At 47.8% G+C, this 21199-nt stretch overlaps 1 protein-coding gene across 4 annotated transcripts in view; it reads left to right on the forward strand.

The window, feature by feature from the left end:
• Positions 1–21199, forward strand: part of LOC137433060 (uncharacterized) — a 214014-nt gene that overhangs the window by 106292 nt on the left and 86523 nt on the right. For 3 of the 4 annotated variants that reach the window (XM_068125486.2, XM_068125487.2, XM_078783908.1), the window contains exons 4-7: positions 1583–1700; positions 10849–10932; positions 11041–11092; positions 20162–20393. In XM_068125486.2, the coding sequence (XP_067981587.2) occupies positions 1583–1700; positions 10849–10932; positions 11041–11092; positions 20162–20393 (486 nt within the window). The remainder of the gene's footprint in view (positions 1–1582; positions 1701–10848; positions 10933–11040; positions 11093–20161; positions 20394–21199) is intronic. The other variant, XM_068125489.2, reaches the window with a different exon arrangement.

Raw genomic sequence — 21199 nt, forward strand, 5'->3', positions numbered from 1 at the left:
TTTATAGAACGAAATGAATTCTCAAAGGCCTGTAACTTCAAGTCCATTGAGATATATTTTGTTTAAATCGCGGCATGGTCAGTCATACACCGCCCGAAATAACAGATGGGAAAATGCCGAGATATATTAAAAATTCGTCCATTTGATGACAATCGTCACGATGAAATATTTAATTTATACCTCGTCACAATAATGTGGAGAGAGGAGCATAGCTTCATTCACGTGTCGCTACACACGAGAAATTGCCGAGATATATTTTTTTACAATCACGGCATGGTCAGTCATACACCGCCTGAAATAACAGACGGGAAAATGCCGAGATATATTAAAAATTCGTCGCCACACACGGGAAATTGCCGAGATATATTTTCACTTTGCACAAAAATAACATCAAGTAATCGAATCAAAAGGAATGTCCTGTGCCTATAACATCGACGTTATAGGCACAGCTGCATCTAGGCATTGTGTAACATCGACGCGGCTTTTGTTTTAATTAAAACTTTTTGTACTTGTTTTGTTTTGTGATGTGTGTCTACAGTTGTGGAGGAATAAAATGCAACTGGTTTTATTTCTTTGACTGTAAGATAGAACAAGCCAATCTTTGTTGTCTCACCACTCTATCTCCCCCATTGACGAGTTGAATGTTTTTGGTGGTGAGATGGGCATTAGCCACTAATATCCTGATCATTTCGCTCAGTAGTTTTTCAATGAAATGCATATTTACCTTCTCATCAAAGGAAAAAGTACAAACCCTGGAATTTCCAAATGAAGAACATGCAATGGAAGCATTGGTGTAGATTTTCCAAGACCATGCTTTTTAAATGGATTTGAAAGTGAATGACTATCTGGTTAGCTCACCTGGAACGAAGTTCAAGGGAGCTTATGCGATGGCGCGTCATCCGTCTGTCTATCCGACAGTCCGTAAACACTTGCACCTTCTCCGAAACCGCTGGAGGGATTGCGACCAAACTTGGCACAAATTATATTTGTTGTTGTGACTAAAGTTTGTTCACGGCATTAAATAAAATCGGGGTCAAAGTGGGTCCAGGTTTGTCCCCCCCAAAATAGGAATTTTATTTTTCATTGAAACTACACACACAATTTCGATGAAACCTGACCACAACCTTCATCCCCCATGATTTACCGAAGTTTGTTCACGGCACTAAGAGAATCGAAGTCTAAGGGGGTCAATGGGGGTGAGGGGGGGGGGGGGGCGTGGGTGTGGGGGGGTCAAAGGTGGTCCAGGTTCACCCCCAAAATAGGTATTTGCTTTCTTCTCTGAAACTACACACACAATTTCGATGAAACTTCACCACAACCTTCATCACCTTTGATGCACCAATGTTTGGTCAAGGCATTAGAAAAATTGGGATCTGAGGAGGTATATGGGGAGGGGGTAGGGGAGGGTGCCTCCCAAAATAGTTTTTTTTAATTTGTTTGTTTAAAGTCTTATGGTTATGTTAGTATGATTCTACATGCTTCCCTGTCTTCGAGCAACCATTGAAATTGGTTTAAAATACCTTTAGTCAGTTCAGTATACTGCTTATTCTACCAGGTGAATTTTTTTCTTCTTCTTCTTCAGGATTTCTTGTTGCGCATGGGTTCCCTTGAGTTGGATGAGGATGATCTTATGCTTACCGTTGATATGTCAGAAGCCTGCAAGCCTTCTTCCACCCACGTTTTGAAAGGTGCACAATCAGGTGAGGATAATCACGGCTGGTATTTGTTTCTACCAACACTAATGTTACGATGATGCGACGGTGCTCTTCAAACTCTGTTAAAGCAACGACATTATCACGTGTATATTAATGACTCGTGTTGCTGTACGTGTTGCTATACTAACATATAGTGCCAAAAAACAAAGGACACCTTTCCTGATTTGATGTGCCATGACACAAAGCATCGACAGGTACCGAGGACTCCTGTGCCTCAGTCGTTCCATTGTGAACAGACCAAGCTCTTTGAAATCACTTGTGGAGGGAGTATGGGGGAAATAACCAAGATCTTATTGAAATGGTTTGCCTTGTGGCAAAAATTATTCGATGCAAAAACAGTCTATTTCACACGTGGAGTTAAATGTTGCTTTTCGGTGAAAGCAGTTATGCAAAATTATTACCGCAGTAAGCATAAATTTTGCCGTTCGTCAATATTCCTGCCTTGCTTGTCTCCCGCCTAATTTGCTTTGCTCATTGAGGCAAATAATACAATCGCAATCCCCAGAGTTTTCTTTTTTAAAGTTTTATTCCTGATAGAAAATGCCTGTAATTTATCACATTTTCCTCCCAGTGCCAAATTGAGGACCATCCGGTTATGCAGTCACTGCATTTTCCCCACGCTGTGCACACTATTTATGCTGGTGCGTATGGATGGCTCTTTCCTTCACGTTTGTCCGACGATCTGACCCTTCACCTTCTGGGGTTTTACTATAATTCCAGCTTCCAAAATCCCTTTGACGACTCTTAACTCTTCTAACTACATAGGTATGATTAGCCAGAGGGATTTCCTGAATACCTGCAGTTTTTGGTGTCGGATAAGAAGCAGTGAATTATGCCTGTGAGAGCTAAAGTTTAGCATTTACTGGAAGAATTCCCCATTTCACCTTAAATTGGATTTCAGATTGCAGCACTGATTGAGGAAATGAAGTGGACTTTTCTCTTGGGTTGTACCTTTTAATAGGATGGCTCATTTGGATCATTTGGTGTCTCCTGAAGCATGATTGTAAAACTGAGCAATCTTCATATCAATGGTTCAATGGTTGAGTATCAACTTCATATCAATGGTTGAGTACCAGTTCACTGGTAATTCCCTGTGTGTCGCAAGAGGCGACTAACAGGGTTGGTGGCAGGAAGGGCATCCGGCCATAAAACATTGCTTCAAAAAGGGGACCAAGTGCCCGAAAAAGGCCAACCCCTGCTCTGCGGTGAAAAATGGCCTCTAAAGGTGGTTCTTTCTTCTTCTTCGTTCTTCATATCAATGGTTGTGGGTTTAGGAGGCGAACCCAAACCTCTTAAACAAATGGTTATTTTGAGGGCATTATGAAGAACCGTATATATTATTGGGTAAAATGCCAGGTACATAGAAAAGGTCCCTTTATGTAAGGGGATGTGCCATGTGGCAAAGCATAGAAAAGAAGGGACATTCCATAACTTGTAGAAAATGCCAAACAATAGTAAACAAGGGGCATTCAAAAAAATATTGTGTGTGTGCTGGACTACCCTTGTGTTCTGAGGAGGAATCAAGTAATGCTCTAGAAAAGTTCATACAAAGGGGCGCCAATTTGATTTATTCAGCTGCATGAAGAAGTAAATGTATTTTATTTGCCAGATGTCGGGTGCCGCTTTATATGAACTTTTCTAGAGCATTACTTGATTCCTCCTCAGAACACAAGGGTAGTCCAGCATGCACACAAGATTTTTTGAATGCCCCTTATTTTGTATTGTTAAGCATTTTCTACAAGCTATGGAATGTTCCTCCTTTTCTAAACTTTGCCACATGGCACATACCCTTAGAAAGGGGCCTTTTCTATGCCCCTGGCATTTTACCCAATAATTTATATATAATATAACAGTAGAAGCTGAGAAACGAATTTACAGTCCCGATGTTAAAGTTGCATACAGAGAAACCATCCCATATAGAGGGAGGGGGACTTTGCACCTCCCTTTGATTGTTCAAGACGATATAAAAGACTTCAAAAAGTAAGAAGTAAAAAATGATTCAACCCAGCTGGGACACCAACCTACACTTCCCAGCTTGGGCGCCTGATGCCTTTTTTTTTTGTATCCAAGATTGAGTCACGTGAAAGAGTTAACATTATTCACACAAAAAGTCAAACCGACACAAACCGACACATAAAACACAAAATAAGGGGAGTGGTAGACAAGATGGGGAGAGAGGTGGAAGGACACAAACACAACATTTGAGAGCAGGGACATCGAGGGGAACTGTGGGAGGGAGAGGGCTTGGGGGGGATGTGGGAGAGGTATAAAACATATGGACACTGCAAGGACTTCCAGGAAAGAAGTTGGAATTTCGAAAAAAGTGTATCTGGGGTGAATTAGCAGGGGTAGAAAAGATCAAGGTTTTGGATGGGGAAAGATAAGAGATGGTGGTGAACAGCTGTTTTAAAGACCTGGAGGGAGGAGTGGGATTGAAGGGAGTGGGGTAGTTTGTTCCAGAAGCGGGAGAAAAGGGGAATGAAGGAGTGAAGGTGAGCAGAGAGCCTAGATTTTGGCAGTTTAACCATAAGAGGGTTGCTGGCAGATCTTGTGCGACCTGCAGGAATATTTGGGGGACAGAGCACAGAGAGAGCTGGGGGAGCAAGGCCGGAGAGGAGTCGGTAGAAGACAGAAAGGCCACCAACCTGCCTGCGGTGAGTGAGTGAGAGGCCCTTGGAGTTAGCTTCATCGCGGGAGATTCCAATGATTCTGAATGCTTTGGTTTCAACAGCGTGAAGGCGAGCTAGGTGTGAGGCAGGAGCACCAGCCTAGAGGGGAGAGCAGTATTCCATTGAGCTGCGGATGAAAGCCTTGTATGTGGTGAGGAGCTCAGGTGTGCCAAGGAAGGACTTCGCACGACAGAGGATGCCCAGTCGGCGACTGGCTTTGGAGGCCAGATTTGAAATGTGGTTTTCCCAGGAAAGATCATGGCAGATAGTGAGACCCAAAAGCTTGAGCGACAGAACTTCTTGGAGAGGATTATTCAGAAAGTGGATGGGAGGGTTGTCCAGTCGGTCTTTTCGGAGAGACATCGTAAGAGTGTGAGATTTGTCAGGATTGAAAGACATGTTCCACTTGTTTGCCCAGTCTGTGATTTTGTCAAGGTCTGCAGAGAGTGAGGAGGCTGCAGACTGCCGATCTGAGGGATGAAGAATGGAGCGACAGAGAGTAGAGTCGTCAGCAAAGAGATAGAGAGGATTTTCAAGAGAGTCAGAGAGATCATTGATGAAGACCAGAAAAAGCACAGGGCCCAGAACACTGCCTTGGGGAACTCCAGCCTGAACAGGAAGAGGAGATGAGAGAAACCCATTCAGGGCCACACGTTGACTACGACTAGAGAGGAAGTCCGCCAGCCATGTGTGGAGATTTCCATGGATACCAAAAGAGGAGAGTTTGGTGAGCAGCGCGGGGTGCCAGAGTGAAAACTGAGTACTCCCTTTCAGCGCGCGTCATTGCCAGGCCCCCTTCGGTGCTCGGCAATGACGTCATGCAGCACCTGGAGATGGCATAGGAAAGGAGCGGTGTACAATAATTTAGATTATTTTTGCTGCTTGTTCTGAATCTCATTATTACCCCATGTGTATGAAGAAAAATTCAGGGTTAAGCGATCAGTTCACATTGTTTGTGTGTTTATCTATAAACGTGAGTTTGTGATCGAGGAACAACTTGCTTTCAATTGAATGTTATATTTTGAACACAAATCCAAAAACAAACCTGTAGTTTCGTTGTACTTTGGCTCTGAATTATACCCGATCTGAATTTGAGTCTGAATTTGACCTCTGAATTTGCACAGAGAGGAGTGAGATAATGTTTAGTCTCCCTGGCAGTCAAACAAAATTGAAAATCATTCCAAACAGGAAACTTATTATTTTTAAGGACATTATAAAAGACACAAACAGGCACGAATAACTAACGTAATGTATTAAATAAGGTGGTGGAAAATACTCTGCTTCAACGGCGGTAAACTTCCGGAAAACCTTTTTTTCTTTAACTCTTCAACTCTTAAAATATTTATTTTATTTCAATTGAATTATATACTTGGATACCGTAGAATACAAATCGACTTTTTGGTACTAACAACCTGTTTAGCAGAACTTGGACAAAAGATTCCAGAATTTTGCATCATTTCAACCAATCAAATTTGCTGCTTGCAGACCCCGCCCATGTTCCATTTTTAACTCAACTGGACTACCGTCCAGTTGAGTTCATCACATACTGAACTCTCTGTCGTCTGTCGTCCGTTAACTTTTCGACATTAACACTCCAGCGTCCACAAATATCAACCGATTCTGATCAATCTTGACATACATCATCCTTACGCCAAAGACCAGGTTGGTATTACATTTCAGCCCGTTCCGTTGAAAAATGGCGGACTTAGGCTACCATTTTGTTTTTGGTCATGAAAACGCCATTAACCATCCAGCGTCCACAAATATTAACAGATTTTGATCAAACTTAAAATGTTTAACCCTGACCACACAAGGTAGGTTGCTATTGCATTCCAACCCGATCCGTCACAAAATGGCCGCCATAGGCCGGCATACAAGGTTGTTGTCCCCCGTCGCACCACGGAGCGAAAGGGGGACTATGGTTTTCCCCTCCGTCCGTGTGTCCGTCCGTCCGTGTGTGTGTGTGTGTGTGTGCGTGCGTAAGCGGACCGAATTCTAATTTGGTGTGTGGGTGCAACCCACGTCAAAATCCAAGATGGCCACCGCCATGTATGTCTGAACCTTGTGAGCGGAATATCTTGAAAAATAAGCGAAGTACCAACTTCTAATCTGGTGTGTGGGTGCATCTAGGCATAAGGAAGAACGCTATTGAAAATTGGGTCGCCACGTCAAAATTCAAGATGGCAGCCGCCATGTATGTCTGAACCTTGTGAGCGGAATATCTTGAAAAATAAGCGAGGTACCAACTTCTAATTTGGTGTGTGATGTGTATATCGGCATGAGGAAGAACGCTATTGAAAATTGGGTCACCACGTCAAAATCCAAGATTGAAAGTTGAACAGTACTTGCATAATATTGAGTCACTAAATTGTGAAAACAACTATTGTTGAGATCAAAAGGTCAAAGGTCAACTGAAGGTCAAACTTCTAACATCATCAATATTCATCTGAAAAATCATCACTTTTCATCCGATTAACCTGACGATTAAAGAGCATTTGCCTCATACATTACAGAATTGGAAATCCAACTATTTTGGGGTCAAAACATCAAATGCCAACTCAAGATCAAACTTCTAAAATAAATTTTCGTATAAAAAATCGTCATCTGATTAACTTAAATTAAACAGCAATTGCATAGTGTATCCCTGAATTGGGAAAGGAACTATTTTGACGTCAAAAGTTCAAAGGTAAACTCAAGGTCAAACCTAAAATCAATTTTAATCTGAAAAATTGTCAATTTTCATCCACTTGTTTTGAAAATTAAACAATCATTGCATAGTGCCTCACTGAATTGGGAAACCAACGATTTTAAGGTCAAGGGTCAATTCAAGGTTAAACTTCTAAAATCGATTTTTATCTGAAAAAGCATCGCTTTTCATCTGATTAACTTGAAGATTAAACAGCAATTACATAGTGCATCACTGATTTCGGAACCCAACTATTTTTGAGCTCAAAAGGTCAAAGGTCAACTCAAGGTCAAATTTCTAATATAAATTTTCATCTGAAAAATCAATTTCAACCCGATTGACCCGAGCTTTGATTAAGATCGTCAATTTCAATCTTGATGAAATGGACAATTTGATGGATCAATGGCAACCTTTTTTGGGGGGCGGGGGGTGGGGGGCGAGAGGATTTTGTATGTATCGTGCTCTGCATTACGTCAGTAGTAGGGAAGTGGGGGTTCTAAAACACACCCAATTTTACATTGAACTGAATGGGGAAAAAGGGTAAAACTATTTGACCAACACCCCATAATCCTTTAAAAAATCCATAAATTTCTCCCCTCCCCAACTAAGCTATTAACAAAGGTTAAATCCTCAATAAACCCCCAAACCCTTTGTTGGTTCTAAAACACTCATAACCCTCCTATTTCTCCCATATTTTTTAGCCGCGTCGCAGACGCTGCTCATAGAGTGCCCTCTGCTGTTGTTGTTGTTCTTCTTCTTCTTCTTGTTCTTGCAGAGAAGACAAAACCTCAAAGCTCCACCCATTCTGGGAACCATAGCTCCACCCATTCTGGGAGAGCCTTCATATAAACAAATATCCACCATTTTATTAACTCGCATAGCTTTGAGGCCTGTTTTGTAGGCCCGTGGTGTCTTCCTCTCTCACACAGTTTTATTTCAAATCAAATTCGATATATCATTTCATTTTTCACAGTCGTTAACATAGTTTTAGACTCGGTTGAAAAAAAACGGGAAGAAAATCCGATGAAAGTTGCCCTTTATAGAACGAAATGAATTCTCAAAGGCCTGTAACTTCAAGTCCATTGAGATATATTTTTTTTAAATCGCGGCATGGTCAGTCATACACCGCCCGAAATAAGAGACGGGAAAATGCCGAGATATATATATTTTGTTTAAATCGCGGCATGGTCAGTCATACACCGCCCGAAATAACAGACGGGAAAATGCCGAGATATATTAAAAATTCGTCCATTTGATGACAATCGTCACGATGAAATATTTAATTTATACGTCGTCACAATAATGTGGAGAGAGGAGCATAGCTTCGTTCACGTGTCGCCACACACGGGAAATTGCCGAGATATATATTTTTTAAATCGCGGCATGGTCAGTCATACACCGCCTGAAATAACAGATGGGAAAATGCCGAGATATATTAAAAATTCGTCGCCACACACGGGAAATTGCCGAGATATATTTTCACTTTGCACAAAAATAACATCAAGTAATCGAATCAATAGGAATGTCCTGTGCCTATAACATCGACGTTATAGGCACAGCTGCATCTAGGCATTGTGTAACATCGACGCGGCTTTTATTTTAATTAAAACTTTTTGTACTTGTTTTGAACTCATATCGTGAGCCAATGAATATCTGAATATGTTTTATTTTAAGGAATAAATTCATTTTCTTACGGCAATCATCACCATCAAGTATATTGATAAATTGTATGTTTGAACTTGGTTCTTGGTTTAAATATCTTTGTTGAGCAGAGATGAAATGATAAACCTCTTAATGCTGTCTGAGCACCTCCTGAGCCAAATATCATTTTGAGATTGCAGTAAATTATTTTTCCTTTGATTTCTTGATGACCATCAACATTTTCTGTCCATTCAAGGATGTTTATTTTCTTTCTATCCTCTAACTTATTTGTATTTAACCCTTTGAGTTCGGATGACGTCCAGTGCCGCAACCCACGAAAAAGTTTTGTGTACGGATGACGTTACTACACGTCATCGACTATACCTATAAATAGATCGTCAGTACGTGGTTGCATTCCCGTAATGCCAAATTAATCCCGGACCGGGGGTATTTTTATCCAGAAAAAATCCCGTACTCTCAAAGGGTTAAATTGATCTGCTTATTTGTTTTATCTACTTTTGTTTTAGTTATTTATTCAATAAGACTTATTTGATATTCCTCACATTCATGATGTTTTCCATTTTTATACCAAGGCTGTCATCTTCTCCACTCATTCGTTTGGTTATTGCTTGGTTCGATCATCTATATACCAGTAAAAAAAGGCAGCGGCATGACTTGTTAAGATCGGTGTGCTTCTTTGGTTGAATTTAATATTCCTCACTGCAAGCCTCCTAACTGGTGATGAGTGTGGCAGACGATACTTGTTGCTAACAGATCGTGCAGCAATTGCTGGAGTTAGACTCGATCTGTGCCTTGCTTCCTCGTCAAGTTAGGGGGTGCGATTTGTGTTTATTGGCGGCTTAGTTTGGTCACAAATAAACGACCAGCAGTATGTTGTCCTGATGCGCCCATAATAAGAGCGAAATCTAGATCGACATCTCTGCCTTTGTCTATTTGTGACCATAGAGCTTTCATCTCAGTCTGCAAAGACTTGAGTACCAGGCGGATCCCTCCTAGTTTGGAGGTGATGTTGGTATAATTTATGCACATGACGTCGGTGTGCTTCGTTGTTTAAAAATACACACATACACACACACATACACACACACACACACACACACACACACACACACACACACACACACACACACACACACACACACACACACACACACACACACACACACACACACACACACACACACACACACATACACACACACACACACGTGTGTGTGTGTGTGTATATAATCACACACACAAGCGTAATACTTTGTATAAAATTTTGAATTGCAAATTAGATGCTCATCCAAGTTGAACACACAACCCAAAAAGTATGGGGGGTGTACACATGCATAAAACATTTTGTTATACATTCACACGCATTCGCATACGCATCCACATAGGCATCCACATAGGCACCCGCATCCACACTAACGCACTAACATATATATGCATGCACATGTATACCCACATGCGCCCACAATCACTCACATACACACTCGCACACTAACATATGCACACACAAGTAAAGACACACACGACACACATGCAGACACAGACACAGACGGACAGGCACAGACAACATATACACTCACACAACATACGCACACACACACACCACACCTGACGGATCCACAATATTTACTCAAGTATAGTGATTTTTTCCTCCTCTTTGTTACTTTCACGACATACATTTCCCCCTTTTTAAATCGGCCGATCGTTTTCTCCGAAGTTCTCTGTTAAGCCGCGTGTTGTTCCCTGCGATCTTTTCATCCCAAATGCTGGAGACGGTTGTCTCTTTGTCCCACCGGTACCGCAAGTTGCCAGCCTTGACTGCTTCCCCCACCGCACGACGACGACATGTCTAATTGCTCCTGTTGCTTCAGGCTGGCTAGTCAGGCCTGCAGATATAGCAGCCAGGATAATGAGGCCCTCGTCGGGCCCCGCTTGCTCGATCCAACCTCTCCCGCTCATTTGCAAGGAGGTCACGCACTGGCCTTGGCCCTGCTCATACCCAACGCATTTGTGGTTTGGTATAGTACCTTTCTCTTCCAGTAATGGATAGAGAAAGATTAATCATGCTCACAGCCACCCATTGGTGTCATTGTGCGGATTTTGTTTATCTCTTTCAAAGGGTTCGCTGAGGCGGAATACTGTGGCGCGTCATCTGAGGACCGAAAGGAAGAAACGACGGTTTGCTTTGTTCCGGCAGCAACAGGTACGCAAGCCGGATGACGCCATTCGGGAGAAATTGCTTTCTTCATTTGTATTTGTAATGGATCGTGTGCACGCATCCGTGTGTGGTGAATTTTCTATTTAACCGCAGGCATCTTAAATGAAGAAAAGCAAGCAAGTCCACGACGGATAAGCACGTGCAGGTCAGAGCTTCCAACAAACACGCGATTTGCCCAGGGTCAGTGGCCAGATGGCCACCATGTTGATGACTAATTTGGTGGCGTGATCATGTGTAACGGCGGCGAGTACATGGGCTCAGGAGGACGGATGGTGGGCGGTGGTTGGGCGGGACGGCGACGTGGTGGCGCCTTCTTGCTAATGCCGTAAATCTTCCGTGCAAAATCATTTGTGAAAATAATTGTGACGAGGAGCAAAAAGAGCATTTCCTAAAATTTCTCGATCATGATGACCATTTCACAGTGAGTCGGACGCTCACTAATGTCCCATAATTATTGGGAACCTGAGCAGGTTGGTTGAGATTCCGGTTTCTTCAGTCTATCCAGTGACGAGTTGTTGTCTCTACAAAGAGAACAGCATTTTAACAAAAATGGAATATTATCCTTCTCCCACCGTATCTCCACCAACGACTTGAAGAATAAATATGTGGATGAAAGCTCATGATAATGTCTCTCCATTTTGTAATCCAAATAGTATGCTGATGTGGAGCTATGCTCGCACGATAAAGCCGGACAAAATGGACGACACCAGGAACGAAGTTTCACTGAGCTATTTATTCTAGCTCAACTCGAAAGAACTCAAAAGCACTGAATAGCTCGTTAACACGGGCGGCAATTTATATCAAAAGTTCACCACACAAAAGCCATGCCTCTCAGGTGGGGCGTGGTATGCAAATAAGTCAGCCACGCCTCTCAACGGGGCGTGGTATGCAAATCGAGAGTCCGCCCGGGCAAGGCAAGTCCGGGCGAGTCCGGGCAAGTAACCGCCCGCCGGTTACGTCATCGGCCGGTGCAAGGTGATTGTGTCATGCTTCCGGTAACCGCTACATGCGCCCCCCCCCAGAATTAACTTGCATCGGGAGAGTCAGTTTGAGGGGGGTCTTGATGACCCGGCCGAAATGACCCCTGGCGATTCGTGTGGGGGTGGTAGGTGGCGTGGCGGTGGATGGTCGGGCGGGGGGCTTGGTTGACGGGGGACGGCCCCGTCGTGGAGGAAGGGCCAACCGTGGAGGTTGGTCGAGGTCCAAATGGGCCGGCTTGAGGCGGTCCACGGAGATGCGGTCCGGTTTGCCGCCGATGTCAATAATGAACGACTTGTCGTCCCTCTTCAGGACCCGGAAAGGTCCATCATACGGCGGCCGGAGCGGTTCCCGGTGTGCGTCGTTCCGGATAAAAACGTACTCCGCAGTGCGAAGTGCTGGGGGGACGTGGGGTTGGGGGCAGCCATGGTGGGACGTGGGCACGGGGGCAAATCTCCTAGAGGACCGAGCGTTGGCGAGCCGCGGACCAGGGGCCGGTGGCGTCGGGGATGAACTCGCCCGGCACGCGCAGTGGCTGGCCGTAGACCAGCTCGGTGGTGGAAGCCTGGAGGTCCTCTTTAGGGGCCGTTCGGAGGCCCAATAGGACCCACGGGAGCCTGTCGGCCCAACCGTCGTCCTGGAGGCTGGCCCTGAGAGCGGCCTTCATTGAGCGGTGGAACCGCTCGCACAAGCCGTTGGCTTGGGGGTGGTAGGCCGTGGTGCGGTGTATCTTGACCCCCAAGGCCTGGGCGACCGCGCCCCAAAGCTCGGAGGTGAATTGCGGGCCTCTGTCGGAGATGTCCGAGGGGGCGCCGAAACGGGCAATCCAGGTGCCAATGAAGGCCTGCGCCACGTCGGCGGATGTTGTTGATGCCAGCGGGACGGCCTCCGGCCACCTGGTGGTCCTGTCCACCATCGTGAAGAGGTGGGTGAAGCCCCGCGAGGAGGGAAGGGGTTCCACCAGGTCCACATTGACGTGGTCAAAGCGCCGCACGGGCACGTCGAATGGTGCCAACGGGGCCTGGGTGTGCCGGTGGACCTTCGCGCGCTGGCAGGCGACACAGGCGTTGGCCCAGTCGCGGACGTCCTTACGGAGCCCGTGTCAGACGAACTTTGCTGCCACGAGCTTCTGCGACGCTTTCCGGCCCGGGTGGGAAAGGCCGTGGAGGGCGTCAAAAATGTTCCGCTGCCATCCGGTGGGCACGATGGGGCGAGGTTGGCCCAGGGAAACGTCACACAGGAGAACTGTGCCTGTGTCCTCGAAGGGGACGTCGGCCAACCGCAGGCCTGTGTCTGCTGTCTGGAGGGCTTGCACCGTGGGGTCGGCGGTTTGGTCGGCCGCCATGCGGGCGAAGTCCACACTGAGGTGGACGGCGTTCGCACCGGACCGGGAGAGGCAATCGGCCACAGCGTTGTCCTTGCCCACGACGTGCCGGATGTCCGTCGTAAATTCGGACACGGCGGAGAGGTGGCGCTACTGGCGGGCCGACCACGGCTCTGCAACCTTGGCCATGGCAAAGACCAGGGGTTTGTGGTCCACAAACGCAGTGAACGAGCGGCCCTCTAAAAGATGGCGGAAGTGGCGAACGGCCAGGTAAAGGCCGAGGAGCTCGCGGTCGAAAGCGCTATACTTGCGCTCGTTAGGGCAAAGCTGCCGGCTGAAGAAGGCCAGCGGTTGCCAAGCCCCGTTCACCCACTGTTGATGCGCGGCGCTCACCGCGTTGTCGGATGCGTCCGTGTTGAGGGCGATGGGTGCGTTGAGCGCCGGGTGCGCCAGCATGGTCGCGTTGGCGAGGGCCAGCTCAGCGCCCGTGAACGCCTCGTCCATCTCTTTGTTCCAGGCGACGTCGTGCTTGGCCGGCTTGCCCCGGTGGGCTTCGTACAGGGGGCGCATGAGTTGGGCGGCGCGAGGCACGAACCGGTGGTAGAAATTTACCATCCCCAAAAATTCCTGTAGGGCCTTAATGGAGCGGGGGCGCGGGAAACTTGTGACTGCCTCCACCTTGGTAGGCAGCGGGACGGCCCCGCGCTTCGTGATGCGGTGCCCCCGGAAGTCGACGGCCGTTACGCCAAACTGGCATTTCGCCGGGTTGATGATGAGGCCGTGCTGGTCGAGGCGCTCAAAAAGCGTGCGTAGGTGGATGAGGTGCTCCGCCCGGGAAGTGCTGGCGACGAGAATGTTGTCCAAGTAGACGAAAAGGAAGGTCAGGTCACGCAGCACGCTGTGCATCAGCCGCTGGAAGGCCTGGGCCGCGTTCTTAAGGCCGAACGGCATGCGAAGGAACTCGAAGAGGCCAAAAGGTGTAATTACCGCCGTCTTCGTCACGTCGGCCGGCCGGACGGGTACCTGGTGGTAGCCCCGAATGAGGTCGACCTTGGAAAAGATCACCCGCCCCGCCAAACGGGCGGAAAAGTCCTGTATGTGTGGTATCGGGTACCGGTCGGGGGTGGTGGCATCGTTGAGGAGGCGGTAATCGCCGCATGGTCGCCATCCGCCACCCGGTTTGGGCACGATGTGCAGGGGCGAGGCCCACGTGCTATTCGAGCGCCGCACAATGCCCAATCGCTCCAGCGCGTCGAATTCCGCCTTCGCCACGGCGAGTTTGTTCGGGTCGAGGCGACAAACCCTGGCGTAGACCGGTGGACCTGTGGTCGGGATGTGGTGTTCGACGCCGTGTTTGACGGCGATGGCCGAAAACGTCGGCTGCGTGATGGCGGGAAACTCGGCGAGCAGGCGGGTGAAATCGTCCGTGGCCGGGAGCGTGCAGGCTAGCTTGGTTGGTGCGGAGCCGCTCAATGAGCAAGCGAGCGAGCTGAAGGTCTCCGCGTGGATGAGCCGACGCCGTTTGACGTCCACCAAAAGCTCATGCGTGCACAGAAAATCTGCACCCAGCAAGGCCATGGGCACGTTCGCCGTGATGAAGTCCCACCTGAAGCGCTGGCCCCCGAAGCAGAATGCGACGCTGCGCGAACCGAAGGTGCGGATGGAGGAGCCGTTTGCGGCGACCAAGGCGGGGCCGCAGAGCGCGGCCTGTTTGTCCTGCACCGAGGCGGGTATCATGCTCAGCCGAGCGCCGGTGTCGCACAAAAACCGCCGCCCGGACGCTGTGTCCGTAATAAACAGAAGGCTACCTGAATGGCCGACGCTCATGGCAGGCAGCGAGCGCCGGCCTGGTCGTTTCCCGACCTGCCGAAAGTGCACGGTGGGTGGCACGTTCTGGCCTTCTGCCCGAACCTGGCGTGGTAGTAGCACATGGTCCGCTCTGGTGGAGGCTCTGGCGGTCGCGTCGGGTTCGGTCGACGGGGCGTCGCGGCGGCCGCTGCCGCCAGTGGCGCTAACTCGGCCGGTGGTGGCGCCGGTCGTGGCGCGGGCGTTGCCTCGGTCGGCCCAGTGTTCTAGGCGGCCGCTCCGACGTGTCGCCTGGCCGAGAAAAATTTATCGGCCTCCTTGGCCAGGGCGCGAGGGTCCGTGATGGGCGAAATTAGCCAAAGCTAATCGTACCTGCCCGGGTAGCTGCCGGAGGAACAGCTCGCGGAAGAGGAAATCTGGGCTGTGGTCACCGAGTAGAGCAAGCATGTGGTCCACGCGTTCGGATGGACGGGCCTCACCCAGCTCCGGGAGGTCGAGCAGTTGTCGCGCGCTTTCGGTCTCCGCGAGTCCAAACGCACCGAGGAGTAGGCCTTTGAGCGCGCAGTATTTGTCGGCGTTCGGCGGGTTCTGTAGGAATCTCAGGACCCGGGCAGCAGTGGAGGCGTTGAGCGCAGAGACCACATGGTGGTAGCGCGTCGTGTCCTCCGTAATGTTCCGCAGGGCGAATTGAGAAGCCGCTTGGGCGAACCAGACGGCTGCCTGCGATTCCCAAAAGCCAGGGAGCTTCAAAGCTACAGATGACTCCATCGCCATGTTCTTGAAAAGGGGTCAACAATTGTGGAGCTATGCTCGCACGATAAAGCCGGACAAAACGGACGACACCAGGAACGAAGTTTCACTGAGCTATTTATTCTAGCTCAACTCGAAAGAACTCAAAAGCACTGAATAGCCCGTTAACACGGGCGGCAATTTATGTCAAAAGTTCACCACACAAAAGCCACGCCTCTCAGGCAGGGCGTGGTGTGGTATGCAAATAAGTCAGCCACGCCTCTCAACGGGGCGTGGTATGCAAATTGAGAGTCCGCCCGGGCAAGGCAAGTCCGGGCGAGTCCGGGCAAGTAACCGCCCGCCGGTTACGTCATCGGCCGGTTCAAGGTGATTGTGTCATGCTTCCGGTAACCGCTACACTGACATTTTTACCTGCAACACACATCGCAGGTCTACAAGACCTTTGTGTTACTCGTGTTGTTCGGGTTCTTGTTGTGGGTCGTTTTTTGAAATGTGCACCCATTCGTCAGACACCTGTTGGACCAAACCCACGTTTGTTGCTTCACTCTGCCCACCATTGCACTGGAATAAATTATATGTCCACCATCTTTTTTTCCTGGTGGGACTAACACAGACCTGTAGGCCTCTGCTGATTATGTGCTGCCCAGCTTTGTTTAGTTTTCCATTGGCTTTGTTTGCGTCGAGTGTTTAAATAATTAGTAACGTTTAATCAAGCCCGTACGTTTCTCCCTAAAAAAAATAGCGTTATGTAATTTCTGAACGGTGCCATATGCACGTTAAATGTACGTTTCCCAATCGGCCATTACCGGATTTTTAAAGCCAATTCTCTCGCGCTTTATGGCAAAGTCCCGTACCTCGAATGACCATGTACAGGTTTTTATGAACAAAAAATTTACTACCAGAGAGAGATGGGTGGGAGGGGAGGAGAGGGATAGGGGAGGAGAGGGATAGGGGAGGGAGAGGAATAGGGGAGGGAGAGGAATAGGGGAGGGAGAGGGATAGGGGGAGGGAAAGGGTGAGGGTGAGGGAAAGGGTGAGGGTGAGAGGGATAGGGTGAGGGAGAGTGTGAGGGTAAGAGGGATAGGGTGAGGGAGAGTGTGAGTGTGAGAGGGATAGGGTGAGGGACAGTGTGAGTGTGAGGATGAGAGGGATAAGATGAGAGGGTGAGGGATAGGGTGAGGGAGAGTGTGAGAGGCAGAGGGAGAGTGGGAGAGGGAGAGGGAGAGTGTGAGAAAGAGGGAGAGGGTGAGGGATAGGGAGAGGGTGGGGGAGAGGGAGGAGGTATCGCATGGGGGAGAGGGGTAGGGAGAGGGATAGGGTAGAGGGATAGGCAGAGGGAGTGGGAGAGGGAGGGGGAGAGGGAGAGGGAGAGGGTGAGAGAAAGGGAGAGGGTATAGGGAGGGAGGGGGGATAGGGAGAGAGAGGGAGAGAGGGAGAGCAGAGGGAGAGCGGAGAGAGGGAGAGCGGAGAGAGGGAGAGAGGGAGAGCGGAGAGAGGGAGAGCGGAGAGAGGGAGAGTGGAGAGGGAGGGGAGTGGGAGAGCGGATAGGATGCAGGAGAGGGTATCGGGATCGGGATAGGGAGAGGGAGAGGGAGAGACGACAGACAACAAAACCTCAGTAACAGATATATAATAAATCCCCTGTTCAGAATCACAATTAATGTTATCTATCTTATCTTATTCATTCACATGGGAACATGGGACAGACACGGCTCTATGTAATCCTATTCATTCACATGGGAACATGGGACAGACACGGCTCTACCTAATCTTATTCATTCACATGGGAACACGGGATTGACACGGCTCGACCTAATCTTATTCATTCACCCTCCCTCCTTATTCAATAAATATCCACCTCCCCTCACATCCGGAATCTTGGCATCATCTTTGACCAAACCCTCTCCTTCGACAAATACACTAAACAGGTCACAAAGACAGCCCTCTTTCACCTGAAAAACATCGCCCGTCTCCGTCCATCCCTCTCCTCCACGGCTGCAGAAACCCTCATCCACGCCTTCATCACCTCCCGTCTTGACTACTGCAACAGCCTCCTCTTTGGTTCGCCCTCAATAATCACCAATAAACTCCAATACATTCAGAACTCCGCTGCCCATCTACTCACCCATTCCCGGACCTGGGACCACATCACCCCCGTCCTTTACAAGCTTCACTGGCTCCCCATCCCCCAGAGAATCCAGTACAAAATCCTCCTCTTGACCTACAAAGCCCTCCATAACCTGGCCCCATCCTACCTGACTGACCTCCTCTCCAGACACACTCCCACCCGCAACCTCCGCTCTGCTGGTACCAACCTCCTGACCCCCCCCCCCCCCCTCATGCGGACCAAATTCATATCCTGGCGGGACAGGGCCTTCTCCATCGCTGCTCCCACCCTCTGGAACTCACTACCTCACACCATCAGAGACTCCTCCTCACTCGCCACATTCAAAACATCACTCAAGACCCACCTGTTCAACACTGCATTCAACATTTAACCAACAGCATTTAACCCCTGACTATCTCTTCTCCTTCTCCTTCCTTTTGGTTTGATTATTTACCTGTTGATTTTTGTCTTTTTGCACTTGTTTTTTGTACTCTGTCAAAGCGCCTTTGGGCTTCTTGAAAAGCGCTATATAAAATAAATTTTTTATTATTATTATTATTATTATTCACATGGGAACATGGGACAGACACTTTTCTATCTAATCATATTCATTCACATCGGAACATGGGACAGACACTGCTCCATCTAATCTTATTCATTCACATGGGACAGACACGGCTCCATCTAATCTTATTCATTCACATGGGACAGACACGGCTCCATCTAATCTTATTCATTCACATGGGACAGACACGGCTCCATCTAATCTTATTCATTCACATGGGACAGACACGGCTCCATCTAATCTTATTCATTCACATGGGAACGTGGGACAGACACGGCACAAGGTTAATGAGACTGCTCATGTTGTTTTTCATTGCCTGAAATAACACCAACCTGAAAGACAAGAAACCCGGGGAGTGTTCAGTTACGAAGCGTTTGCCAAGCCAGCTGATCCTTACCAACGGTTTTGAATGGAGTGCTTGCTCGAATGATTAAGCCACTTGGCGAGAGCGCTCTACCAGAAACATGTTAACTGAACATTTGGTAACCCCCGACGTTCTTGAGACCCGAGCCTAGTTCTACTGACATGTATATACCCCACAGAGGATAACAACATGACTCCTCCTGCCGCTCCCGTTCAGAGTGGGTGTACTAGTTACCTGAAACCGGACCCAGATGTCCATCAGACTTATATTTGATTTTGAACCAAACAATCAAGACCTTCGGAGATTAATTGTATAAAGCCTTCATCAGCAAAGATGAGGGAGTTGAGTGGACAGAGGAGGTGAAAATATATATTTTATGTTGCAGGTTGTGACCACAATGCAGTCATCCTTGTTATTGGATGAAAGTGAATATTCCATTATATTTTTGCAAGGATAACTACATATGTTCAGGTTTTTTGCAATATTATTGGGTGCATTGAATATTGACAACAGGAGTAAAGGTCCTATCTGTGTTATGACTTGATCACTACCTTGAAGAAACAGAGCCGCAGTGCCCCGAGGAGTAGGTATATATAATATAATCGGAAGAGATTAAATAAGTTACGGACGTAGTTTCAGGACGATCTTCTATTTTCGACGAGCCTTCGGCCAAATTGGCCTTCTTGTCAGTCTTCTCCCCTGAGCTGTTCAAATGTCAAACGAGCTATGAACTGTGTCACCCTGGTATTTGCATGCAGGGCAAAGCGTCAATGTGTGCTGTCCACCGGAAGGATGTTAAGCTGGAGGACCCGTCTACCAGCACTTGTCTTTGGTGGATGTTAAATATCCCATTGTGTTCATTTCAAAGAGTGGGGGAGTTATTGCTGGTACCCTGAACCGATTACAAATTCCTTCCACCTTCAGTCAAACATCAGTCTTGGTCAGCTGGTACATGAAAAAAAAAAAATCTTCAGCAACAAACGTGTACCATGCCAAACACCCAAGGAGGAGGTGGGATTAGCTGCATTCGTTAACCAAGCAGTCGTAGTTGTTGAGAGACAAATAGAGAAAACGAGTGATGAGGCCCATTTACATCTCGGCAGCCACGTGAACAAACAGACCATGTGATCCCAATGCATAATGCAAAAGAAAGAAAATGCTTTGTTTTTATTAATTTATTAATTTTTTTTATTTTAATCTAATGGAAACACTTTATTTTACAGACAAAATCACAAATATGATTATGAAAGGTTTTTGCTTTGATTGATAGTAATTCATGAAAACAGAACACATGATGTGCCATTTATGTGTCGACTCCAGGGTACAAACAGGTGCTGTTCTCAGGAATTCAAATATTTGTGAAACGGGACGGCGGACTGGAGGAATCAGCCCTGCTGTGTCTCGTCGGACTAGCCCTCGAAACTTTTGTGATGTCGCCTGGGCCTCGGAGGAGGTTCTTGGGAGCTCTGAGCCAACGTTGCTTCGGCAAGCTAGTGCTGAATGCACTGGTTTGAAAACCCTGCTGCTGCGGCTTCGAAGGCTTCTTCAGGAGGTAAAAGCATGACGTATTTTGAAAAGATCTGGCTTGATGATTCATCCTGTAAACCCGGGTTGCAGGATTTTATATTTTCATTCCACTTTTATAGCAGGCTTAGCGGTTAGGGTGCCGGCTTGGGATCCTTGGATCCTGGGTTCGAATCCCGGTCAATCGCTGAATTAACGCCACGGGGGTTGACTCAACCTGTCATCCTTCTGAGGTCGGCAAATTGAGTACCACTTCACTGGTAATTCCCCGCGTGTCGCAAGAGGTGACGAACAGGGTTGGTGGCAGGAAGGGCATACGGCCATAAAACGTTGGTTCAAAAAGGGGACCATGGTGCCCCAAAAAGGCCAACCCAGCTGCTCTGCGGGAGAAAAATGTCATCTCAAGGTGGTTCATTCCACTTTTATACCAACTGAAATTCGGATTAACCAAATGCCTGCTTCCTTTCATGTCTCCTCTGATATACTTAAACGTACTTGTGTAAAGGATGAAAAGATGCACCTCCAATTGCAGATTAGTATGCATTTCCAAAGTAGTTCCTCAATTGGTATTGTGCCGCATTAGGCATATTGGTTCACGAGTTATCAAGTGACCACTATATTCGTCATGTGTGTGCGTCTGTCTGTGTATGTGTCTGTCTGTCCGCAGCATAACTACCCGATGATACCATCCGATCTTGATGAAACTTTGGTGGGAGGTTGATAATCATGATCTAGTTGTGTCCTGCGTAGAGTGGGCGTAATGCGCTCATTGTGGGCGGAGCCACGCCCGAAAAAGATGCCTTTTTAGGGGGTAATAGAGTTCAAGCTACATCT

Source organism: Myxine glutinosa, chromosome 8 (assembly GCF_964187855.1).
Source record: "Myxine glutinosa chromosome 8, kmMyxGlut1.1, whole genome shotgun sequence".
Classification (NCBI taxonomy): domain Eukaryota; kingdom Metazoa; phylum Chordata; class Myxini; order Myxiniformes; family Myxinidae; genus Myxine; species Myxine glutinosa.